General features: G+C 40.3%; 5 protein-coding genes across 5 annotated transcripts; 1 reads left to right on the top strand and 4 right to left on the bottom strand.

Annotated features, from left to right (window-relative positions):
• Positions 1–513: 513 nt before the first annotated feature.
• echs1 (enoyl CoA hydratase, short chain, 1, mitochondrial) lies at positions 514–4,828 on the bottom strand. Its single transcript, XM_070915882.1, has 8 exons — positions 4,695–4,828; positions 2,844–3,041; positions 2,596–2,723; positions 2,247–2,346; positions 2,035–2,139; positions 1,269–1,388; positions 1,109–1,176; positions 514–1,020 (listed from the first exon to the last, which is right to left on the bottom strand). Exons 1-8 carry the CDS (start codon positions 4,783–4,785, stop codon positions 955–957), a joined length of 876 nt encoding a protein of 291 aa, XP_070771983.1. The 5' UTR covers positions 4,786–4,828; the 3' UTR covers positions 514–954.
• A 1,588-nt stretch (positions 4,829–6,416) lies between these two features.
• sprn (shadow of prion protein) lies at positions 6,417–6,893 on the top strand. The gene has a single exon (XM_070916667.1). It carries the CDS (start codon positions 6,417–6,419, stop codon positions 6,891–6,893), a length of 477 nt encoding a protein of 158 aa, XP_070772768.1.
• A 1,176-nt stretch (positions 6,894–8,069) lies between these two features.
• Positions 8,070–11,973, bottom strand: mtg1 (mitochondrial ribosome-associated GTPase 1). Its single transcript, XM_070916196.1, has 11 exons — positions 11,781–11,973; positions 11,576–11,640; positions 10,573–10,677; positions 10,398–10,484; positions 10,226–10,282; positions 9,629–9,719; positions 9,470–9,531; positions 9,276–9,372; positions 9,052–9,133; positions 8,842–8,954; positions 8,070–8,383 (listed from the first exon to the last, which is right to left on the bottom strand). Exons 1-11 carry the CDS (start codon positions 11,881–11,883, stop codon positions 8,286–8,288), a joined length of 960 nt encoding a protein of 319 aa, XP_070772297.1. The 5' UTR covers positions 11,884–11,973; the 3' UTR covers positions 8,070–8,285.
• Positions 11,974–12,720: 747 nt separating this feature from the next.
• Positions 12,721–17,665, bottom strand: LOC139293992 (peroxisomal N(1)-acetyl-spermine/spermidine oxidase-like). Its single transcript, XM_070915728.1, has 10 exons — positions 17,518–17,665; positions 16,476–16,652; positions 15,742–15,872; positions 15,389–15,576; positions 14,899–15,080; positions 13,915–14,084; positions 13,730–13,815; positions 13,500–13,612; positions 13,221–13,375; positions 12,721–13,110 (listed from the first exon to the last, which is right to left on the bottom strand). The coding sequence occupies exons 1-10, from the start codon at positions 17,663–17,665 to the stop codon at positions 12,958–12,960; spliced, it is 1,503 nt and encodes a 500-aa protein (XP_070771829.1). The 3' UTR covers positions 12,721–12,957.
• A 1,122-nt stretch (positions 17,666–18,787) lies between these two features.
• On the bottom strand, positions 18,788–24,274 carry LOC139294596 (peroxisomal N(1)-acetyl-spermine/spermidine oxidase-like). The gene is made up of 10 exons (XM_070916518.1): positions 24,121–24,274; positions 23,769–23,945; positions 23,450–23,580; positions 23,174–23,361; positions 21,655–21,836; positions 20,968–21,137; positions 20,466–20,551; positions 20,239–20,351; positions 19,080–19,234; positions 18,788–18,958 (listed from the first exon to the last, which is right to left on the bottom strand). Exons 1-10 carry the CDS (start codon positions 24,272–24,274, stop codon positions 18,788–18,790), a joined length of 1,527 nt encoding a protein of 508 aa, XP_070772619.1.
• Between the last annotated feature and the right edge of the window lie 487 nt (positions 24,275–24,761).

Genomic DNA, 24,761 nt, shown 5'->3' with positions numbered 1-24,761 from the left:
AGGTTTGGTAGTCTGATGAATAGTTCCATCTCATTACCAAACAAATGACAAGCATTTATATTTTGTTTCTGTGCTGGCAATGCGTGATGATTTATTTATGTTATTTTTTACAGTATTTTAATGACTTGACATTATAAGATTCACTTTACACTCAGTCACACCAAATTAAGGGTCATCAGTGTACAATCCGGTGCGAGTCTGTACAACAGGCCCATTGAATTTATAATCGATGTCCAGTTTCTGTCTCTTTGTGCATCAGCACAAGAGGCCCATCTAGTGGTGAGAAGTACACACTGGCTGAATTCTGGGTGAACTGAATCCGCTTGAGTCAAGTTTTAGATATTATTTACTGAATTTCTTTCAAAGACACATTAGAAACCAGCCTCTGAAACCAGGATGTTTCTGAGTTACAAATAGGCACATGTGAATTATATGCAATCATACTGTATCACCGAATATTATAAATGTGGCAAGGAACAGCCCAACAGTGTTAATGATTACAGCAGACATATCTTCCCTTTTCTGTTCATGTCACAGTACTGAAAACCACTCTGGAGCTTTATTTGTAAAATATGCACAGAAATAAGTTGCCTACAAAATGCAGGCAAACATTTGACAGTGAAAATGAAAAGCCAAAGTCAGTACACGTCATCAAGACTGATTCCGCCTATTAAACACTGACTAGAACACGGTTATCAAATGGTATTCACATACAAACCCCTGCAATCCTGCACCCAGACCGCATCTGATTTTAATACAGAGCCTCAGCAGGTGGGGCTTTACTGTGATAAGACACTCTTGTGCACTCACTCAGTGCCAAATCCTAATATAAACAGCTTGTATGTTCCACTACCGCCAGGATTTTTTGCATCATTCATCTTATTGCAGATAGGCAAATGACCCACTGATATCAGGAACTTTGTGATCTTGTCTGAGCTCTTGGTCTGCTCTTTTCTAATTGTCCTGGAAACTGGCCTTTCTCTTCTCCACAAATGCTGTCATGCCTTCTTTACGATCATCCTGCAGAGGAGAACACAGACATCATGATCGGACCATCAAAATCAGAGTAAATCCGCCTCACTAGCTCTCAATGTGCTCTTCTACTCACCGTAGCAAAGGTAGCGTGGAATAAACGCTTTTCCAAACGATTACCCTCAGCCAAAGTCAGTTCATAAGCTGCAATCACACACAGGAACAAGTCAGACAAAACTGAAACTTGTTCAGTTTAGTAGGTTTTAAGATATTTAGCTTCTATTGAGTTTACACACCTGCGTTAACAGCCTCTTTAGCCATAGCAGCAACCAGTTTGGAGTTGGAAGCAATTTTCTCCCCACATTTAATGGCTTCAGACACCAACTGTTCCACAGGATAAATTTTACTCACCAAACCTGGGAAACACAAAAAGATACTGAATCAAGGATAATAACTATATGAAGACCCGTCAGTTTATTAGGTTTACTGATGCAGTCTAATGTAAGAAACAAATAACTTGAGTAAAAGTACCAATACAACAATCTAAAAATACTCCATTACATCCTAAAAGTACAGTATTATTATCAACAACAAAAAAAAACAAACTCAAAAGTAAAAATACTGGACAAAATGTCCCCTATGACTGATATATTATTATACATTACATTATTAGATTGTTATTAAAGTTCCTGTGCGTAAGGAACATTTTACTGCTGTAGGTGGTCGAGGTGGAGCTAGTTTGAAGTACAACATAGGGGTTGGGTCCCCTCCAGTGAGTCACAAGATAAAGCGGAGGGGTCAAAGGAAAGAAACAACAAAGTTCTGCTTCACAAATGTATATTCATCTTTTTGGTATTTTCTCTAATCTTTCCTTTTTTGTGAAATATTGGATAATTTCACCTCGAATAAATTATTGACATGAAACCATCTGAGAAGTTTAGAAGGGAAACACCTTTTTGGTGGAAAAACATCATAAACATCTGAAATCTGACACTACACAGTGCTGCAAAGTTGTCCTAAGAATAGTACTTGAGTAAATGTACTTTCCAACACTGCTGTTACCTGATTGCTTGGCATCTTGTGCATTAATTTTGTCTCCCGTGAGTACCAACTCCATAGCCAGGGATTTGCCCACCGCACGGGTCAGCCGCTGGGTGCCACCCGCCCCTGCAGGAAGACAGACGTCATGAACAGCTGCTCCAACAGCAGGAATCTGGTAACCTTAGAATATGAAGTGAAGTCTGTACAGGAAGGAGATAGAAATGAGTCTTTACCCGGAATGGTTCCCAACAGGATCTCTGGTTGGCCGAACTGCGCCTTCTCTCCGGCATAGATGATGTCACACATCATCGCCAGCTCACAGCCTCCACCCAGCTGAAACAGCAGAGGGTACAGTATGAAACATAAACAGCACAAGGAAGTGAAGGAGACACTATATGGCCAAGTATGTGGACACCCCTATCTTTAGGAGCTGGAGCTGTTTTCTCTTCTTACTCATTTCCATATTTATTGTCTTGCTTTGAAAGGTTTTTATTGTCACTTTAATGTAATGTTTGTATTTTTTTTAAATCTCCTCCTGTCAATTAAAACAATAAATTATATAAATAAATAAGAGACACTCACAGCAAATCCATTGACAGCTGCAATCACAGGCTTCTTTACTGTGGACACTCTGTTCCAGTGAGCCAGGAAGTTTCCACCGTAACATTCCTGGAAGGTTCGATTCTGCATCTCCTTAATGTCCGCCCCCGCTGAAAAACACAAATGTTGAGGTCACTGCTGATTTATCATCATAAACAGTGTACGTTCTCTGCTCTTTACAGGTGGAAAACTACAAAAACGAGTGCAGTAAACACACTCATCTCTCTCACCAGCAAAGGCTCTGTCACTGCCAGTGATGACGATAGCTCCGACGTCGCCGTCAGCTTCAAAGGCATCCAGTGCGTTTCCCACCTCCTTCATCAGCCCATCACACAAAGCGTTAAGAGCCTTGGGCCGGTTCAACTGGATGAAACCCACATTACTCTTCTCGCCTCGCTTTTCCACCAAAATATACTCATACTGACCTCCTGCATGAAGAAAGGACCAACACTGATGAGATTCAGATGAGACCTTTGTGCACATGGTATCAAAGGTCACTGCAGCGGTCACAGAGTTAGATTCAAGACTTTTCAGACCTTTTTACTACCACATGTTTTCACTGTCATATCGGCCAAAGTATAAAAGTATGATGGAAAACCAGTAGGGTAGCTTTCAGTACTTCTCAGCAGTATAGAACAATAATACCTAATGATACAATTAATTACATTAACCAACCTGGACCTGGGTAGACAGCAGAAAACAGATGGATGGATTTAACCAATCAAAAATGACTGATTCACTTAAGTTAAGTATTTTCTAAAATGGACACTTGCCCATTATTAGATGTCGAGTGAAACTTTACAAAAATGGATTAAGTGGCCTCCCTCAATGACCCTGAACACTGCTTGTCACTGTTCTGTGGACTCATTAACTGGGAGCAGTGTAGTCTTTCAACCAGGTGATGGGTCACCAAAGAGGTCTGAGTTGAGCTGTCTTATCCTCGTGACAGAAACACTGATATCACAATGCAAGGTGAGGTCCTGGTTAGTCATTCAGGAAAAGGTGAAGGATCAACACTAAACAGCCTTCAAGACTTGATAGTATGTTTAGGTGACACCTTCTGATTCATTTACATTGTACACCCAACTCTGTTACTAACAGTTTTTACATTCAACTGAAATCATTATAAACTGGATACAGAGTTACATATATATATTTTTAAACAATGCTACTTAAACTCAAACAATAAATCAAACTAAACTTTTACAATCTGACCATGGTGTCAATAACAAAAACACTGATACAACATGTACTATATAAATATAATCATATCATAGTAAACACTAATTAAATGGTCAATCTTGCCTACTTTTCCAGGTAGGCAAGATGAACACAATTAATTAAATTAAACAACCATCTGTGCACTTGAATATTCCAGGGTTTCATGGAAAAATGAAGGGCAGGTCTTCAAGGTCTATAATAAACTGCATATATGCGCACGTCCCTGTAATATCATCCTGACTGTTGTCAGGTTTTCCTGAGAGTTGAGCCAGGTGTAGAGCAGCTCCAGGTTTTACACACTCTTTGTTTCATAATGAACATTTTTATGATGACATTTTTACTTCAGCCATCAAATTGTCTTTGTTGTACTAAGGTGTTTTGAAGTGGATTTCAGGATATTATTGTTTCGTTTTATGTTGTGTGTCTTGTGTTTTGTCTTTTAACATCTTGGGCCCATGTTGGTGTTTTCACTTTAACATGTCATCCTTTGGATTTTTCTGTAATCCATAAATAAAACATATCAAATCAAACACGTTCAAATTCACAAATAATATCTGGGCTGTACTATGTTATAGAAAATTTTTTCCATTTTAGGGTGGAATTTCCCTTTACACACTAGTGGCCCTCATGTCAACAGCATGTTACGAAATTATCTTCCAGTTAAGTTCAGCATTTAAACATTTCGTAACGCAAATAACAACGTGCACATGAATAAAACGTTAGCACAGACTAAGTTAGCTCGCAGTCTGCCTGCTTCACACGCGTCGCACATTAAGTGACGCAGGTTTCTTGACATTGTCGCAGGCTAATTGTTCATGTAGCTACAATAAACTGAGTCTGGACGGTTTTCAAATACACACCGGAGCTGTAGAGGCGGGCAGCAGACAGGACGGCCGGCGCTGCTCTGGAGGGCTTCAGGAGCAAAGCAGCATTTCTGCAGAGGAAAGCCATGACAGCGACGACGGTAGACTGTTGTCAATGAACTTGCTCCAAGATCGTCTTCTTCTTCGTTGGTATTTTCACGAGGTAGCATGGGCACAAATTTGCCTTACCGCCACCTGGTGTCTTCAGGGTGTAATTACCGTGTTTAAAGCTTATTAATCAAAGATCTCACTTTTAATGGAATAAAATCAGTTTTATTTCATATTCATTCTTGTCTTTGTTGTTTACTCCTGGGTTAATTATTCAGAGATTACATATAAATGAATAACACTTACATCAGATATTATTTATCATACCATTTTATTGGCATTCATCTCATATACATCCTGGTTAACACTTCTGTATTATTATATTATATTACAATATCTGGTGTTCAATATAAAGTGAATATGTATCTCATATATGATTTAGCCCATTAACCACAAAATCCCAGTGTGAGAATTTTCACAAAAGGAATATAATAAGAGTTCATGTAGAATTATATTAAGCTATTGATTATGTTCATTAGCCTCCCTTTTCAGTTTCAGAGAGAAACCAAACATAACAGCCTTATCAACATTTCATTATCGTGATCACCTGATACATAAAGGAAACGGAGATATAAAATCAGTCAGTACATCCAAAAAACTTATGTCAAAGAAGCTTAATCCAAAATCAGATCATACGAAGCTTTTGATGGGACTCATCCAGTCTGACGGTATCACAGTGTTTGATGCTCATCTGAGAGACTCTTCAGATGCGCCTGTGTGAACGCACTGCGTGTTCCCGAAGTCGTCTGCGTGAACGAGCCTCCATCGTCCGTGACAATCCACTTTCATCTTTCCTCCGAGTGCCAAAACATAAGCAAGCGTGAAAACACACGGAAATAAGGTAAGCACCAACCATTAGGATGTACTGGTTAACGTAGGCGTGGGTGTATATAGGCTACATACCATGCTTTTCTTTTTAAATGATGGTGTGATTCCTTCAGGCTACAATACAGTAGCCTACCGTACAGGCTAATTCACGAAAATACAGTGGGAACATCATGCATGCATGCATTTGCATTGTACATGCACTAAAACATTGTATTAATAACATATACGTAGCCTACAATCATGGAAACATTTTGTTCATCTCAGTTACCTGCTAGATCTCTATAATGATTTCAAATGATGGCCTTTTACTACAAACATGCCATCTTTTGCATTTATTCCATAATCATCCATAAACGGGATATTATTTTATGTATATGAAGGCTGAAGGCCAACAGCAATTTTCTCTGGTGAGCATATTTATTTTTAAACTGACCTCCTTTAACGGAGAGGGCTAATCTGCAGCACAGAAATGTGTCTTTATGAAGACCGTTTTCAACAACAACACTGAACACTACAAGGACGTCTCACATTTGTTGATCAGTAGTATAAACTGGGTTCTTCACTGCTGGTGAGAGCATATTATGTCACACCGGTTTAGGGTGATATTGTGAATTTTATATAGAATTGATCAGTGAATACAAAGCGTTGGCTACAGCTGTTTGCTGCCACCCAAAATCAAATGAGAGTTCTTTGTTGTAGCCTACATGTAACTCAGATGGACACACGTTAAAGGTGCAGTGCAGGCTCACCACCACAGGTAGGCCTAAGACGTGCTTCTCCATTATGTCACAGATGTCAGGAATGAACCAGGCGGTCGCAACATGCTGGACTTTCCTCCTGCTCTCTGCTTTCCTGTGTGAGCCCGTGCTGTCCAAGGGCGGTCGTGGAGGGTCCCGGGGCTCCTCTCGAGGCTCCTCCTCCCGCAGCTCCACAGCGGGGAATTACCGGGGAGGAGGCGCCTACGGGGGGACCCGCTCTCGCTTCAGGGCGGCCGGGCGGGCGTCCCCGGTGAGGGTGGCAAGTGCAGCAGCGGCAGGTGCGGCGGTGGCGTTAACAGCGGATAAATGGTACGCCTCTGCCTACCGCCGCAGCAAAGCCGACAGCTCAGATGAAGAGCTGGATTACTTCAACAGGACCAATTACTTTGATGCACAAATGTCAGGCTCAACTCAAAATGGATCTTCTCTCTCCCAACTGGTTTCTATCATTATTGCAACATTTTCCCCAAAATATGGACTCTTTCTGGACAGCATACTGTAGAAGTTCAGTTTATTCTTTAGGATAACTTCCTGAGTCGGTCTAGGACTGAGCCTCTGCCCTGGATCTGACTATAATGTGCAGGACTGGCTGGAACCTGCACTGGGAAGACCAGTTAGAGGTGCAACACAGTGACGGAAGGACAACACAATCACAAAAATCATTGTACTGTATATTTTAACCCTAACCAACGGACAACTGTACATTACCAGCACAGTATTCAATGTGACGTTTCACCTCTCAAAGAGTCTTGTCTGTGACAGAAACTGGGGCCAAACTCCAGAATAATACAGTTTCCTTCCCTAAAGCTGATATCTAATTGAAGGAAATGTTTTATCAAGTTTAATCAAACCTGCCTATTTTAATTGTACTGCCAAATGCAATTGTATCTTAAAAAAAATTATTTTCATAATGTGCACAAAAGATGCAAAGTGAATGACCAGCATCACTGCTACATACATTATTTGTATGCACCAGCAGACGTGGGTCTAAATATAAGGAGTTTATATAAAACAATGAAGTGCAGGTGACAAGTCATTCCATAAAGAGTAAAAGCACCAAGTTGGCACCAGCATTATTCTGCCCCTGAAATTAAAACTACCATGTGCCATTTTTAAAACAATCTTTTCTTGATTTTATAAAGAAAAATAAGTCAAGTTTGTTTTATACTCCATTCTCAAGACTGGATTGAAAGATCTTGCTCTGTGATCTGAATCACTGGTGCAGCCATAAAGATGATTCTCTACAATAAGACAACTTAAATGACAGTATTGTGTATTGGGAAAGCTAAATGCATTTTCCACAATCATTTTGAATTTCTGTGCTACTCATATCCTTTTAAAACACCTGAAATTCTGCTAATTAATTTCTCAGACCTGTGTATGAACCACGTCATGGCTGGGAGGGACACTGGAAAACAAACTGCTGCTCTCACTGTTATTCATGTTTCTGACGGTTTTCTGTCCCTCGTCCCAGAAGAGCTTTTTCCCTGCAGTAGACACTCAGGAGCAACAGACTGTTCCACATCTATAGGTGCACTCTATAATATGCTACAAAACTTATTGTATGTATATAAGAAAAAAAGTTTGTTATCACTGTCTTTATGCTAATAAATATCCTGTTTACACCGTGTCAGATATTTGCCTCATGTATTCTAAAAACAAAACTGTCGTAATCGAATCAAGTTAAATTATTTTATTTACAAAGGATACAGTGCTTTGGTGACTTTTTACATCATCCATAAACAAAACATCATGTCCTCAAAATGTCAAAAACGTGAGTTCACAGACGGACTATATTCCCTTGATGACGCTCTTGTGGTTAAATATAAATCCTTCCAGGTTGAGGGCAAAACCCCAAAACAGTCTCTGGCTATCTTCATTAAAATGGCTCAGGTCAGTCCAGCATTACTTGTCCCAGCTCTCCTTTCCTGAAGGCTCTTATGAAATCGTAAGCTGCTGCTGAGTAGTTTGGGACAGTGACGGTAATGTTCCCTGAAGGAGACGAGGAACAAACATTCTCATAATGGGACTAATGCCTACAACGTTGATATGATGGTGATCACACCGTTCTTTAGTATTCAGAAAGATTAAATATTTTGTGGTAGCACTTTAAACCTGCTTGACAGTCTGGTTACTACATCAGTAATAATTAAATAGTTAAACACTGCGCATATCTGGTTATAATGGCAGCCATCTTTAAAGGAACAGTTTGATATTTTGGGAAACATTTGCTCTCTTGCTGAGAGACTAACTTGCTGCTGGTTGAAGCTTCATATTGACTGTGCAGACGTGAGAGTGGTATCGTTCTTCTCATCTAACTCCTAACAAGAAAGCAAGCAAGCATCTTTCCCAAAATGTCAAACTATTCCTTTAAATGAATAAAACTGAGAGATAACAAGTCAATAATACTGTGTGTAGCCGGAGTGTCTGTAGGATTAGCGCTCTCTTACCCACTCCGGTAATGGCTTTGACCCGTTGAGTCTTTCCAAGTTTTACAGCAATGCGTTTGAGGACATGCTGGATGTCATCACTAGGCTCCTGGAGGTCGTATTTCTCCATATAACTACACATAAACACACATACAGTAAATGTGACGCAAAAGGAAAACACTGATCATATATAAAGTTCACTCAATCATAATTTAGGGAGAAACTTCACACCTGAACCTCCCGAGCCTGTTCAGAGAATAGAGTAAGTAGTCAGCAATAATGTCTTCACCCACTAAATGGTCCAGAATAGTTCCTGGAGAAGGAAAGAGAAACAATTTGTTGAGCACATTGAGAAAACCTCTTACATACAAATGTGACAGCAAAGCTTCCACATAGTGTTTCCTGAATGACACCAAATGTTATGTTGGAACAAATAATAATCCTGTTCTGCTCACCACATAAAGCCAGCTTCATGCCTGTTTCAACACTCTCAATCTTAGGAGGCAAGACTCCTGGTGTGTCCAACAGGTGCATTATGGGTCGCTCACACACCTGAGGACAAACACAGCTGCAAATACTGCGCAGGTGCACACACAATGAACCCATGAACACACACACATACAGAGATAAATGTGTCCTCTACACCCACCTGAATCTTAGTCAGGATGGCTTTAGTTATTCCTGGCTCCCCACCTACTCGAGATGCACGACCTGGAATTGGTGTGTAATTACAATATTTATTACTGAGGAGGTGACGCATCATACCGAATCAACGTCCAGCAACTATCAACGGCTTTATTATACATACCTTTTTTCAAGTTTGTTCTTCTTAATGAGTTAATAAGAGATGACTTCCCCACATTGGGCACTCCAATCGCCATCAGGCAATAATTTGTATTCTGAAACATTTACATGACAAGGTTAGACACTATTCAGATGACCCACCATCTGAAGAGTGAGAAAATTATAATAAATATAAAAGTGGAAATGAAAGATTCCCGCTCCACTGAGGCAATAAAAAAGCAGCTCTAGAGTCACAATGAAACAGCATCTTGGTAAGAATCTTGCTTCCATATTTCCGTCTGAAACTGAATTTTGTGGTAGATCATAATTTTTTTTAAAGTTTAAAGAAATGAGATATCAGTTAAGGAGAAAATGGTTGTATTATACCTTATACCTTATGTGGCTTACGGCAGATATGTCGGTATTGGTGTACATGTTGGGTGATAAACAAGAAATTATGTTTGAGGTTGTTTAGAAACAGTGAGGACGCAGTTTCTCCACCAGAGAACACTGACAGCTGTAAAATGCTCTATATATCTAATTATCATTATTTGGTCTTTTTTAGCTTCTCAGAGTAGAAATGAGCTCAAATATATTATTAAATTGTCCGGAGTAAGCATACCTCATCTCTGTTAAAGCGTGGTTTGCTCTCAATAATTTCCACCACCATTGGCACCAACTACAGAAAAACAAAACAGGAATAATCTTCACATTCATGCTCATATTTTTTTATTTCATATCAGCTGAAGAAAACTTTAGTCAAATGTTTAGTATCCAGTGAAGATGCCCTTTACCTTTCTGATATTGTCATCTCTCTGCTTTAAACAGTCTGTGAAGAGGACATTCCTCACACCATTTCTTTCCAGCTTCTTCAGGATTCTCTGCAGGGTGAATGTAAAGACTTCATTTTGCGTTGGTAGTTTTAAAATGCTGGTGACATGTGGCTAAAATAGCAGCGAGACTTCTGACCTGCTTGTTGGACAGATCAGCGAGGTCCATCTTGTTGAGAATTAGCAGATGTGGTCGGACATCTAGAGTCTCCTGAAACACAGGGTTTCTTCCAGAGAAGGGGATGTGCTTAATGTTAAAGAAAAAAATCAAACAGTTCTCATTTCACCTCTGCAGTAAACAGCGTCATGGTCGGATTAACTTGCTCGGGCTCCCAAAGCAAAAATGTGTGAAATGTGTACACTTTTTATATGCTACAATACTACCTGGCCACAGATTTGTAGAGTGGTAATTTGCTTTAAGGCACTTGTTGAGAAATATGAAACATATACGCACAAAGCTGACATAATGAAGGGCTTAAAACTAGAGTTTGGAGTGCTGTGGAAAGCACTGGAGTTGCCTGCATTGCCCCATTGGTAATCAAGCCTTGAAGTAGACTAGACTTAAACTTGGTTCACTATCTCACTCTCTTACTCACCACTTTTGAAACCTTGGTGTCTTAGCAGATACATATATTCAACCAGTAGTTCAAGCTTGTTTTTATCGGCTCAGGAGCATCTCCAAGCTCAGACCACTGCTTTTAGAATTTATTCAACAAGTTTAAGTTTGAGTTTTATTGACAGCCACTACAATCTACACATGCTTTCCTTGTGGTTCAAGAATTAACCACAAAGGTGAATGTTTCCCTGCTGTCAGGGCTCCTATGCTCTTCCTGTGGAGATGATGGCGCCTGGAACAGTTTTATGTTTTAAAAACCCCCTTTGATAAGTCTACAGTACTTTTCATTGTCTGATCACACTTTAATGATTACTGTGTTGTGATTCTCTCAGTTTTATTATTTGTGGTTAATTATTCTACCTGACCGGTTTATTTAGTGTGTTTTGTAAACATTTGATATATTATTATTATAATTATTAAACAGCAGGCATCTTCTGGCACCACCAAAAGATATATTAATAAAACAAAAATAAAATAACACTTATTTCTGCTGTACTCTAACATTAATGCAGTAAGAAAAGGATATTCTGGCATCATGGACTTCTATGATGCAGTCCACCCTCTTGAGGCTGGCTCTCATCTGCTTGAGTCCTGCAGAGAGTGAAGCGAAGCTGATATTACAGCGAAGCAAGTTACATTACATGCAGGACTGCTTGCTTACACAAGGGACAAGCATTTATATTCCAATACACTTTACATATTCTGGAGATCATTTTAAGCAGAGCTGTCACCTTTAGCCATGTGTCCAGGGAACCAATGAGCCACTTCCCGTCCGCCGAAGTCGAAAACGGTTCTGAACTTGGCGACATTGCGGAGCGTCTGGTACAGTTTCATGGCTCCTGTTCATTTAAATGTGACGAGCGCCTGGTTTCATTTGTGTTAAGACTTATTTTGACCGAATGGACACAAAACCTCTTGTTCAAAGGACGTGTTGATGATGTGCTACACTGTTTACAAACCGACTCGAATCTTCCGTCAAACAACTTTGTTCCGCCTTATCTTCTTCTACGTTTCTTTGTATTTTATCCGCCAGTGTGCTTATTACTGCCCTCCTCAGGACATAACATTAATTACTTTAATCACTATCCCTCGGACCTGTATCTTACAGGACCTGAATACCTGCCTTTGCAATCAGTTGGTGGTTCATTTGGCCAAAGACGGACTTAATAAAATGAATAGAAAAACGAAATGCGGTCCGTTCTTCTTCTTGTACCATTTAATGGCGGGTGAGTGTTGGCCAGAGTACCTCTTAGTTATCCCTTAAAAACTACAATCTACTTATTGTCCTGGTTTCTTTTAGCAAATGTGCCGTCATAAATACTTACACCAAATATTAAACTTTCAGACTAATTTCTGCTAATCCATACTTTCTGAGTTGCCCTTTAGTGTGTTTCTTTCTGCAGAATATTTTTGCATACTCATATTATTTAATTCCAAATGAATCATAATGTGAGAACCGAGTTTGTGCAAGTTTAAAAGGTAAGGCAAATTATTGTGACTTACAAACAATATAATTAGTAAATTTAATTTTTAAATAAGTGAAATGGAACTTTATAAAATGTTTAACACATAAATGTGGAAATTCATTGATTCATTGACTTCAGAAATAACTGAATGTGAATGAATGTATTTGTAAATGTGTAATTTATTAATAATATCTGATAGTGTATTACAGCCAGTTACAATCAGTGCATGAACAACATTTAGATAAGCAAAGAGAAAAACTGTGGAATTCAATCAGTCTTAAAATAAGACGATGAAGTTACAAAATCCCTTTAAATTCTTATAACTGTTATTAGCTGATTTGTAAACAGGATTGCTACGTGTGTAATTTCATTCCTTTTCTTTGTTAAAAATATATAAAAGAGGCCTTTCATTAGTTAACATTGTTAATAATGTTTTCTCCTTTTAAAGCTTTGACTTGGGCAGCTCAGATGGACTACTGGAGGAGTAGTGAGAGATGAGTCGATCAGCTTCTCTCCACCCAGTGAGGACGGCTCCATGGACGGTGGAGTAGTAGCAGGGATGAGTAGCCTCTCCGGCAAACAACACCTGCAGCGGCTGAAACAGAACAAACAGTTAGAACAAAGAGACTTAAACCCTTAAATATGTTTGAGTTGGTGTGTATGCTCGGTGCACACATTTATGTTTGAGTATGAAAATGTAGATACCTGAGACTGTGATCCCTTCGTGGGCAGGGGCTCCATCATGTTCTCCAGGTCCTGCGCTGAACAGCCTACTGCTGGGTAACTGTACGATCCGCATGTCCAGGGGTCATGAAACCACTGGGAGCGCAGGATTCTCCTCGGAGTGATGGTAGGGTTCCCTAAACACACACAGTTGTGTCATTGGAAACATTTTTAGAAAATATAAAAGATCCTGCTGAGGAAGTAATGGGCTCTCTGAGGAGGAGTACTGTTGCTGAATGCCAGTGACTTATTTAGACTCACCTGTAAACCTGCGGATGAGTTGTGTGATGCTGTGTTTGACCTCCTGTTCAGACAGTGTCTCCATATACTCTGACTCATGCCCAGCAATCCAGCCACACAGACCATGGCCATACCTGAAAGTAAAACCACAAACAGGATTGCATTCCTTATCAACGAATTATTTATTTTCGATTAAATACAACATAAGCAAGGCAAGCAACAGCATTTGTGTGCATAATGTGGTTACTGACCTTTCAGTGGGTTTGAGCACAGTGAAGCCAAACAACTTCTTAATCCAGGATCTCTGTACATCTGGCACCTGGTCCACCATGATGTCCTGAATCATGACAAGAGATCAAACGGACAGTTCAAGTGTCACCTCCATCCAGTAAGTACACATGTACTGTACAGTAAATCTACACCTTTATTCATTCACCTCATCTTCCCACACGAAATGGATGACCTCACAGTCAGCATCCCACCACGGTGAATCAAACTCCACAAATATTTTATTGTTTGTTCCGAAACCTAGTCTCTGGACGGAGTGCAGCTTGTGTAGAGGGAGCGGAGGACAGAACAGGACTGAATGGTGCTTCTTTAGGTATCCTGATGAAACACAACAACACAAATAAGCAAAAAGGCCTGTGTCGTGTCAAGTTTGATGGAAGACAACTATCACCCTGTTTTCACTTCATTTTGAACCTGAGTCTCACTCATTCTGCTCATCTGTCTCAGGTAGTACTGAATTTATGATAAATTTATATTATTGCTTCAGGCTATAGATGAAGAATTTGACAAAAAATATTTTGTCCATATTTTGGTACCACATAAAAATGTTTTTGTGGTTATGTACGATAGTAATAATAACAACTTTATTTGTATAGTTACTAGTCAACATGTGCTTCACAGAAAAAAAAATTTATTGACAGATGTAATGCTTCCTGACATTAAAGGGTCACATACACCCTTTGACCACCAACACAAGTATTTTCATTTTGTTCCTATATGAGGACTGGGTGGGTGTGTACAGACTGTGCTTGACAGACCTCGGACTAACCCACTTTTATATCCAGTGGGAGAGATGACACCTTTATAATTCTTGTTGGGTCATAGTTCGGTGAGCTCATGTAATTCCAGCAAAGATCCACCCAACTTCAACCTGAGCAGAAGTCTAATTAGCCAGAATAAGTTAAAACAACTGTGCAGGGCCTTTAAGTACTAAGTGCCATCTGCAAGAAGGACTGAATGGTCATCTAAAGCAGATAAAGAAACCGCTATCTGAATCATGCCTATGGTGTGCTTCAAATTTCTCCATGTGCATGTTGTGAAGTTTCATAAAACAAAACATAAACTGAAAATAATTAGGTAACAAGCAACATTTCACACACTGAGATGGAAAATTGTTAGCATCTGATTCTACCTAGAGGTACAGTGACAATAACGTGATCAGCAGCGATCCTCTCCCCATCGTCACACTCAATCATCACAGGGTTTTCTCTCTTCTCCGTGTTGTTCCAGTGGACACAGCGCACAGGCTGATTGTAGGTCACTAAACCACTGGGGAGCTCCGACATCAAGTTTTTGATCAGACCGTCATAGCCACTGCAGGAGAAAGCAAATAATGTCTAAGTCCATCAGATACTCACATGTGTGCTGAAACAATCAGTTCATTAACTAACAGACTATTAATGTAATTAGGTACTGTGTGTATCAGGTAAAACTACCAACACCTGAAGGGAAAATCAATGGGGTATCCTCTGGTCGCCAGTCAGACAAGTAATTGCAAGACACCACTTTTACTTTAAATTATTAATATGTAAATGTAGGAAATAATGATTTAATGAAATAGATTATTGAAATAATTGTATGTTGCTGCACTATATGTATGTATGCAATGTTGGAGTACGCACCCTGGGAATGTACAGTCCAGTCCAGGCAGAGTCTTGTATAGGCCAAAGGCCCCCAGGCCCACCTCATCCATGCTATGAGACCCATTAACACTGCACTCCACCTTCAACAGGTTACTGATCACACACAGTCGCAGAGATCTGGTGGTTGCATCGACATCTTTCCACTCCTCTGTCGCTCGTCGTCGCGCCTGCACCCGACAACACACAACAACACGAATTCTTGCGAGATGCAGTTTATTATCAAGAACATCTGAGATATTCCAGCAAACCCTGGCTGGTTAGCTGATCTCAGATACTGGTAGCTAACAAACACACTGCCAGTGTTATTATCTTAGTCACTGAAAGAAATGTACCTCTGACCGTATGAAATCTCCCACACAGGCCCACGGTTCTCCTCCTCGACTCTGAAACTCTGAACCTTCATTCAGCAGCTCCGCAAACAGCTTTGTAGCAGGCTCGATGTCCACAGCAGCCAGCTTCCGACCTGCACGTTACATAATACGAATTAGGAAAATATCATCAGGTTTACCAACTTATATCCCTTCACTCACACACTACAGTAAGTAATCAATAACCAGACTATATCAAAGACACTGGCTACATGTGCCATTAATTGCATTAATGCAAAACACTTGCAAGTATAGCTGTAATTCATCTTAGTTTGGTTTACTCTGCTCAAATACTGGTTCAAAACTAACCTTGTACCTTGCCATTCCATTTTTTGTTTAAATAAGCATATATAAATTAGTGGCAGAGAATTTCTACAAAGTGGAGACCTAAAATATCTCTTAGGCACTCAAACTTAGGAATAACATACAATATTGCCTTGTTTGTGAGTTGTGTAGCAGACTGCTGTACTACTACTACTGTACTACTACTGCAGTTCAGCATGATACATCACTGCTGGCACAAGATCTGATTCTCCTCATTATTTTATTCTACTCCCGTTAGATGTTTTTTTGTAATATTGACTACTACAGATAAATGACACACAATTAAAAAACATTAACAAATAATACAAACTAAAATAATGCATGATGTCATGCCAGGACATTTCAGGCTATGATTTTTAAAACATCTGGTAAACCTGAACTGCTGAAGATGTTGGGAAGCCAAGGGGGATGTCCTCCGACATCCATGGCCTGGTTCTCTGGGGTGAGGGCCTCTGGATCCAGGAGCCCGTACTGACGGGCCAGACAAAAGACTGGATTCTCCTCAGACGGTCCATGAATCCAGTTAGCCCCTATCTCAATAATATTATCACCTGCAGATGAAAAATATTGTGCGGTTGCAGAAAAAAGGAGAATTATAATGAAACTTGGTTGTTGTTTTTGTGTTTTATCCTTCACAGCAAGTTTATTGCCATTTGTTTATGATAGGGTTTATGATTATGAGGCGTAATTCTCTCTGGTATTCATCTGTTAGTCACATGATTTACAGCAGACAAAGCTGGGTCTGGTCTCAGTTAAGAAAGAATACATTTGAAAAGTTTGATGAGGCAATACTTGGATCTGTGAGATATGTTTTGGTATGGAATCCAATTTGATACAATAACTAACGGTACTCATAGAACCGGGGGTTACAGAAGTAACCTAAAGATCTGTGTATATACATACCGCTTCGGTAAGTGAGAAAAGATGGACCCCCGGAACTACTTTTGCCTTAAAACTTGCAGCTGCAACGATTAATCGGTTGGTTGGTCGTCAGAAAAACAGTAATCGATAATCGAACAATCAACTTTTTGTAGCTCCTACTGTAGAAAGCATTAAAAATCTAGACACCCTATGAGATGTGGCATGTGTTGTGAATCTACAACACAGGAGTTAAAAAATAACTAGACAACAATGCTTAGCCAGCGCAACCCCACCCCCTGTATAGTTACTGTTACACCCATAAAAAATAGACTTGTCGACCTGCAGTAACTAACATTATAGTCCACCTGTATACTCCTGCCAGAGCTCAGCCTTGCTCTATGCAAAGCTTCCTGAGAGGGAAATGGAAAAGTGGTAAAACAAAGTCCACCGAGACTTTTGAGGCTGCGCGAGAAAAGGTATTCTTGTAATTTGCTGAAACCGCCGGAAAGAAAACCTGCAGTCAAAGTTGTATGTCCTGCACATCAAGTCGCTCACCAAATCTGCCTGTTTTTATTCTTCCTCCGCTTCTATCAGTCGCTTCAAGTACCCGCACATGATGAAATCCAGCGTTCACCAGCCTGTGTGCCGCTGCTACACCTGACACCCCGCAGCCAATTATAACGACCTTAGAGCTCACGTTCATCGTCACAGCTGCTGCACGCGCTGCTCAACAACTAACGACTGTCAATACTGACTCTGGTGAAACTGTCATGTAGCGACTTCCTCTGGAGGGAAATGATGATGGTGATGATGGAAACATGCTTCCGGTTAAGAGTTTCAAAACAAAGGTCTTCGTTCTTAGGAGGCTGGGACCGAGTGATAGTAATGGCTGATATTTACATGGTAAATGTGCAGTAGTGAAAGAAGCACCCACATCTTTTACTTAGGTAAAAGTGGCGATAAGACAGGGTAGAAATACTCGTCGGTTATTATCAAGTAAAAGTCATGCATCTAACATTTAACTAAAGTAACATTACAAAAGTAGCATCAAAATATACTTAAACCGGGATTACATGCAGTAATAGACAGGGAAAGGGAACAGATAAACAAATAAATATGCTTACACCTCACACCTTATTTTACATTATTTTACTTTTAATTATAATTATTGTGGAAAAAAACACTAAGCATTTTTGGTGTTCATGACATTCTTGTCTGACATGATGTGACTTGTCTAACTGTAAATATATTCAGCAAACATTATTAACATGACAAACAAATACAAACATGAAGGCAGATCTTCCGGTTTCAGCTATTTGTGACAAATGTAAATCAAGTGAGTCAGACTCATCTTTTCTGGGTTTGCCATAACATAAAACAAATGTATTTACTTAGTATAAGTAGATCCAAACTGTGAAAAACTGCATGTAATGCATGATTTATGTGCCCCTGTGGCTTAATGTACAGTTTATTTGAACTACCTTTTAAATTGTGCTCATTATACATCACTGTACTGTGACAATGTGCGGGCAGTTCCAGCCTGTATGGACATTTCCTGTGCGTAGTTGTCTCTTGTTTGTATTTTTGTTTATACTTATTCTAAAAGTTTAGCTAAAAAACCAAAACACAAACATAAAGTCATAGCTACTCCACTGAAAACCTTGTCCCTTTATAGCCTTTGTCCCCGAAGCAATTTAACACATTTGTGCAGCTCCCTCTCCAGCAACAAAATGTTTATATAACTTTTGGTGGAGTTCCACTTTAAAATCCATTGGATGAGAAATACCACCTTAGTTGATTTAGGGTAAAAAAACATGACATTTTTTTATGCATCCAGTGAGTTCATGTTTTTTTGATCTAGGTGGCTACATGGACTGACGGAGGAGTAGTGAGAGATGAGTCGATCAGCTTCTCTCCACCCAGTGAGGACGGCTCCATGGACGGTGGAGTAGAAGCAGGGATGAGTAGCCTCTCCAGCAAACAACACCTGCAGCGGCTGAAACAGAACAAACTGTTAAAGCTGAGAGAAATTTTGCTTAAGGTCATATTTTGTGAGCTGGTGTACTCTGTATGCACATGAGTGTTTGAGTGTGAATAAAACATGTTCGTCTGTGTACCTGTGACTGTGATCCCTTCGTGGGCAGGGGCTCCATCATGTTCTCCAGGTCCTGCGCTGAACAACCTACTGCTGGGTGACTGTACGATCCGCATGTCCAGGGGTCTTGAAACCACTGGGAGCGCAGGATTCTCCTCGGTGTGATGGTAGAGTTTCCTGAACACACACAGTTAAGCTGACAGGGACCATCCTCTAATGAGCGAGGCTCAGAAACATTTTTAGAAAACATAAAAATCTCAAGAAGTGCTCACACTGACAGGGTAGTTGATTTGTTGAATAAGTAGTAAGTAGTAATCTAAGCAGCTAAGAATGTGATTATCCAGTGCAACTTGTTCTCCATGCATATGACAATAAAGCTTTGGATCTTGAATCTCGAAACATTACTTGCTATTGGCCACCTCCCTTCTCACTTCACTCCTCACTGTCAAAGCAGTAAATTGATTATCATTACATTAGAACTTTCATCTCCTTATGTACATCATCTCGAGATCCTCTAACACATCAAGATTAAAGCAATATTATACAGTAACTGACTCCTCTTTAATCAGGGCCCCTACATCTTCAACAAGACATAGACAAGACACTAAAAGTCTTAAGCCATACTTGGGAGAGACAGCTCTGTTATTCTTACAATCAGTGAGTCAAAACACGTACGTCTTGGCCAGAGGGTGGCGCCACAGGAGAGGCCACAGTTACTAAATCATGAGGGGTTATCCTCTGTACGGCGGCCAATTGAGGACATCTCAGACTCTGAGCTGTGTGTAGGCAGACGTAGACTGTCATCACTCGAAGATGTAATTTGTTAGCTAAAGTTAACATGTTATAGGTACGTTACAGAGTTACTAGTGGTGATTACAACTGAGAATCTTGTATTGTTCTGAAAAATCTGACTGGAGAGATATTAAGGAAATAATTATACACACATTTAATGTAAATGTATTAAATGCCCACTATTTTAAACCTGCACCCGACAAACTCTGTCTATCATACTCTCCTGTAGCTGAATGCTGGTTAACTGTTCACTCAGTGCGTAAATGACACTATTGAGTATTAGTAGTACTAGTATTAATATCAGTAACACTTCTTTCTAATACATACCAATATTATACTATCATACTAAAAAGGCAGCTACAGGTTGAGACCACAGATCTGAGACTCACCTGTGAATGTGTGGATGAGCTCGGTGATGCAGTGTCTGATCTCCTGCTCAGGAAGCGTCTCCATGTACTCTGACTCGTGCCCAGCAATCCAGCCACAGATAACATGGCTACACCTGTTAACAATTAGCGAGAGGAGTCACATGGCTGCGTTGCTCTCTGAATCTATGAATTTCTTTACATAGGGAAGAATGAGCAACTGTCACCGTTCTGTGTTATATGTTACTGACCTTTCAGATGGTTTGAGCACAGTGAACGTTGACATCTTCCTTATCCAAGACTTCCTTATATCTGACACCTGGTCCACAACTTCCTCCTGAAAACACAGAGGGAGTAAAACACACAATTCATGTGTGAGGGTGTGTATTCAGAAGTTTTGTTTATTCATCAGTGATGCACTACTTATCAAAAATGGATTATTAGGTTAGTTGTCAGCTATAAATGTCCATCCATTATGTATAATGGTTTATGTATAACAGGCCTTTTCCCAGCAGGTGCAGTAGGTCAGTGTAAAGGTAAGTTTATTAGGATCACAAGGTTTTACATGCCATTAAAACTTCTCATTGCTCTGCTGATAAAATCCATTCAATCTGACAACAAAGGCAAAATAACAAAGGTTATTTAAGGGTGCCAAGTTGCAACCCATCACAGAACAACGAGGCCTATTCTGTCACGCTAAATAACATTTGGACTGTTCTGCTTGTAAATGTGGTTCGTGGCTTCATGACAGACCTCATCTTTCCACAGCAGGTAAATGACCTCACAGTCAGCATCCCACCACGGTGATTCAAACTCCACATATATTTTGTTGCAAGTTCCAAATCCTAGTTTCTGGACAGAGAGCAGCTTGTGTGCCGGGAGAGGAGGACAGAACAAGGTTGAATGGTGCTTCTTAAGGTATCCTGGGGGAAAAAAAGAAGTTCATACTTACCTACTGTATAATAAGGGAGGGTGATATGACGACTTATAACAGTCAGAGATTCTGCCATTTATACTGAGGTAACGCCTTCATTTATGTCTGGTTATGTTAGGCTTGTGTGGGCAATCAACAAGCAGGTTTTATAACAATATTTTTTTATGTTTATATGATATTTGCATCAATGTGATGAAGTATCTTGATCTGTCATTTATTTAATCAGCTGGATTAGACAAAAAACATTCCCATCTAGCTATTTCATCTATTTCCAATTTCTTGAGTGATTTTCCAGAAAATCTATTATATCACAATGTACTGTAAATTAATATTATAATATAAACAGAGGATCCGTATCAACCAACCCTACTGTATAACCAAAATAAAGTTGCCAACAAAGCATAGCCCCACAACTAATAAACTCCTCAACCTTAACGTCTCATTTACAATAACCCTATTTCATGCACTGAGACGAACAATTGTACAGTTTGTGTGCAGAAGTCTACCTAGAGGCACTGTGACAATAACATGATCAGCAGCAATCCTCTCCCCATCATCACACTCAACCGTCAAAGCATTTCCTCTGCTCTCTGTGTTGCTCCAGTGGACACAGCACACAGGCCGATTGTAGGTCACTAAATCAGTGGGGAGCTTCGACATCAAGCTCTTGATGAGGCCTTCATAGCCACTGCAAGAAAAAAGCAGAAATGAAAGTTACCTGGATGCACATGTGTAGCTCTCTAATGGACTTAGATATTGGTTTATCTCAGTAAGGCTCTGTCTCAGCACCCTGAGGAGGATCAGTTCATGGGGAACATTGCTTCCAGGTGAAATACAGAATATCAGATATTATGAAATGCAGGTCAGTGAAAAACACAACCCCCTGAAACAGGGGCAGTGTCCAAAATCATGCCCTACATTCACTGTCCACTGTTTTATTTAAGTGTAAATTTCCCAGCTGAGGGATTAATAAAGGATTATCTTATTTTATCTTATCTTAAACATTACATAATAGTAGAGTCCAAATATATTATACAACATTAAAGTTGTTTTATGGTGTAATCAGGCTGGACCCTCTGCAGCCAACATGCTGGTGTAGAGAGGGCAGTCTGAGATCCCAGCATCACGCCTGCTTCTACAAACAGAGCGAGAGAAAGGCAGGAGACAGCTTCCAGGAGGAATTACCCATGGCCACTGAGCACATGCCGCAGGTCATATCCATGTCTTCTAACATCAACACTGAAGGGTCGTAATGTTCTTCTTGTAGATGGCAGAGTGCAAAAGTGTCTCAAAGTTAGCTGGAGGGCATCCTGGCAGCCTAGTGATTAAGATTCATACCAATTCATTCCCCCCTCTCTGCCCCAGGTTTCCTGTCTATGTCTACACTGTTGGCTATCAAAGAAAGTCAGAAAATACCCCCAAAACAACCTTAAATAAATAAAGGTGAACTAGTGCATTTTTATATCATTATACTACTTATTTAGGGAACTGAAACTCATTACCTTTTATCTGGTGATTATTTTCTCGATTATCGATGGATAATTTTTTTCTGTAAAATGTCAGAAAATAGTTCAACAGTTTTATATTCTAAATAAAATAAAATTTAAAAGTGCTCATGGCCGAAGTCGATGTTTTCAAATGTGTCCATCCCAAAACCAAAACATTTTCAATTTACCCTAATATAAGACAAAGAAAAGCAGCGGATCCTCATGTTTTAGAAAGCGGAACCAAAGGATGTACTTTTCTTGAACAATTAGTGAAATAATTAACTCATTTCTAAATTACTGCAAATTCATTTTCTGTCATCTGACTAATCATTGAATTGACTAATAATTTTGGCTCTATTTATTTATATGGCATTCTACCACATGATTGGGTGATGAATGCATTGACCTGTTTCAGAGTAAACCAATAGCAAAGAGTGCTGAGCACATACAATCCGTCATTCACTCTGTCATATATGTTATATACCCTTTATTTGGTGTGCACTGCATGAATGTGTTTATAAGATGGTGGAGTACAAACCCTGGGAATGTGCAGTCCAGCCCAGCTAGACTCTTGTACATATTAAATCCTGCCAGGTCTATCTCATCCATGGTGTGAGTTGCACTGGCACAGCACTCCGCCTTCAACATAGTACTGACCGCACAGAGAAGCAGCTCCCTGGTGGTTTTATCCTTATCCTTCCACCTCTCTGCTGCTCGATGTCGTGCCTGCACACAGAACCAAACACCCACATCAAGAACTTCTCGGATCTCAGCACCAGTTAAAATGTTTTGGTCATTGAACGACGAGGTATACCTCTGATCGCATGAAATGTCCTACGCTGGCCCAGCCTGTTTCTTCTTGATTGGCAAATTGTAAAGTGTCATCCAGTAGCTCATTAAACATCTCCAGAGCAGGACTCATGTGTCCAGCACTCAGCCTCTGACCTGTACACCACAGATGAATTACAATCTGTTGTTTTGCACTTGCACAAAGTAATCAATAGACTACTGGACACCTTATGTTTGTCATTACAGAGGATAATGCTGATGCACACACAGTCAGACAACTTCAAATAGGAAATATGATGCGTTGAAACAGGCTGGTGACATGTTGCATTTTTACATCTGGTGACCTGAACTGCTGAACCAGTTGGGAACCCAGGGAAGACGTTCATCGACATCCATGGCCTGGTTCTCTGGGCTGAGGGCCTCTGGATCCAGGAGGCCATAGTCCCGGGCCAGACAAAACAATGGGTTCTCCTCAGATGGACCGTGGATATAACTGGCGCCGATCTCCGTTATGTTATTACCTGTAGCAGAAAAATCGGTTTGTGTGCTTGCAGAGAAAACAGATCTGCCTTCTCACCTGTAGATACCGTGACTAGCTGAATAAACACTAGTGAGTGTTTGTGAGAAAATGTAATTTTGTGATTGGCTAAAACCAACTGAAAGAGAAACTGCAGCATTGCAGATTAAGTCTCTCACCCAATCTGCCTGTTTTTATTCTTCCTCCGCTTCTATCAGTCGCTTCAAGTATCCGCACATGATGAAATCCAGCGTTCACCAGCCTGTGTGCCGCTGCTACACCTGACACCCCGCAGCCGACTATAACGACCTTCGGGTCCGCGCTCACAGCCATTCTCTCGAGGCCTATTGTTACACCCAACTCATCTGAAGTTCGCCTCAGGTCCTGCATGGACTAATCGTGGTTGTGGACTCCCTGTACAGATTGCCCTTGCGGGTGCTCATTCACACATTTCGCTGAACCTTTTGATAAAGCCTGCTTTCCCACTGTCTGCCTGAGAAGCACGGAGTGGGTCAGCTCACACTTGTCCTCACGAGAAGCCACATAAATCATGTGGCAACCTTGTGTGCAGGTCCTGTTAGTTGGTTGGTAAATGATCTGCCATCATTGCAGTAAACTGTGCCGGTGCAGAGACAGCTGATGGGGCTGCTCAGAGGGGGGTGTGCGCCTGAAATGGCCAGCTGGCAGCTTTCATGGACGAGATTTCCCCATTAAAATATTTGTATTTCTGTAAATATTAGTTTAATTCCTGACCTGCCTGTGTAATTCTGTTATGGAAATATCTTATTCATATATCAAGAACAACACACAATGTTCTCAA

The sequence above is a fragment of the Enoplosus armatus genome, chromosome 12, assembly GCF_043641665.1.
Source record: "Enoplosus armatus isolate fEnoArm2 chromosome 12, fEnoArm2.hap1, whole genome shotgun sequence".
In the NCBI taxonomy this organism is placed as follows: Eukaryota; Metazoa; Chordata; class Actinopteri; order Centrarchiformes; family Enoplosidae; genus Enoplosus; species Enoplosus armatus.
Note: the sequence above shows the minus strand (reverse complement) of the source record. Positions and strands in the feature narration are given on the sequence as shown.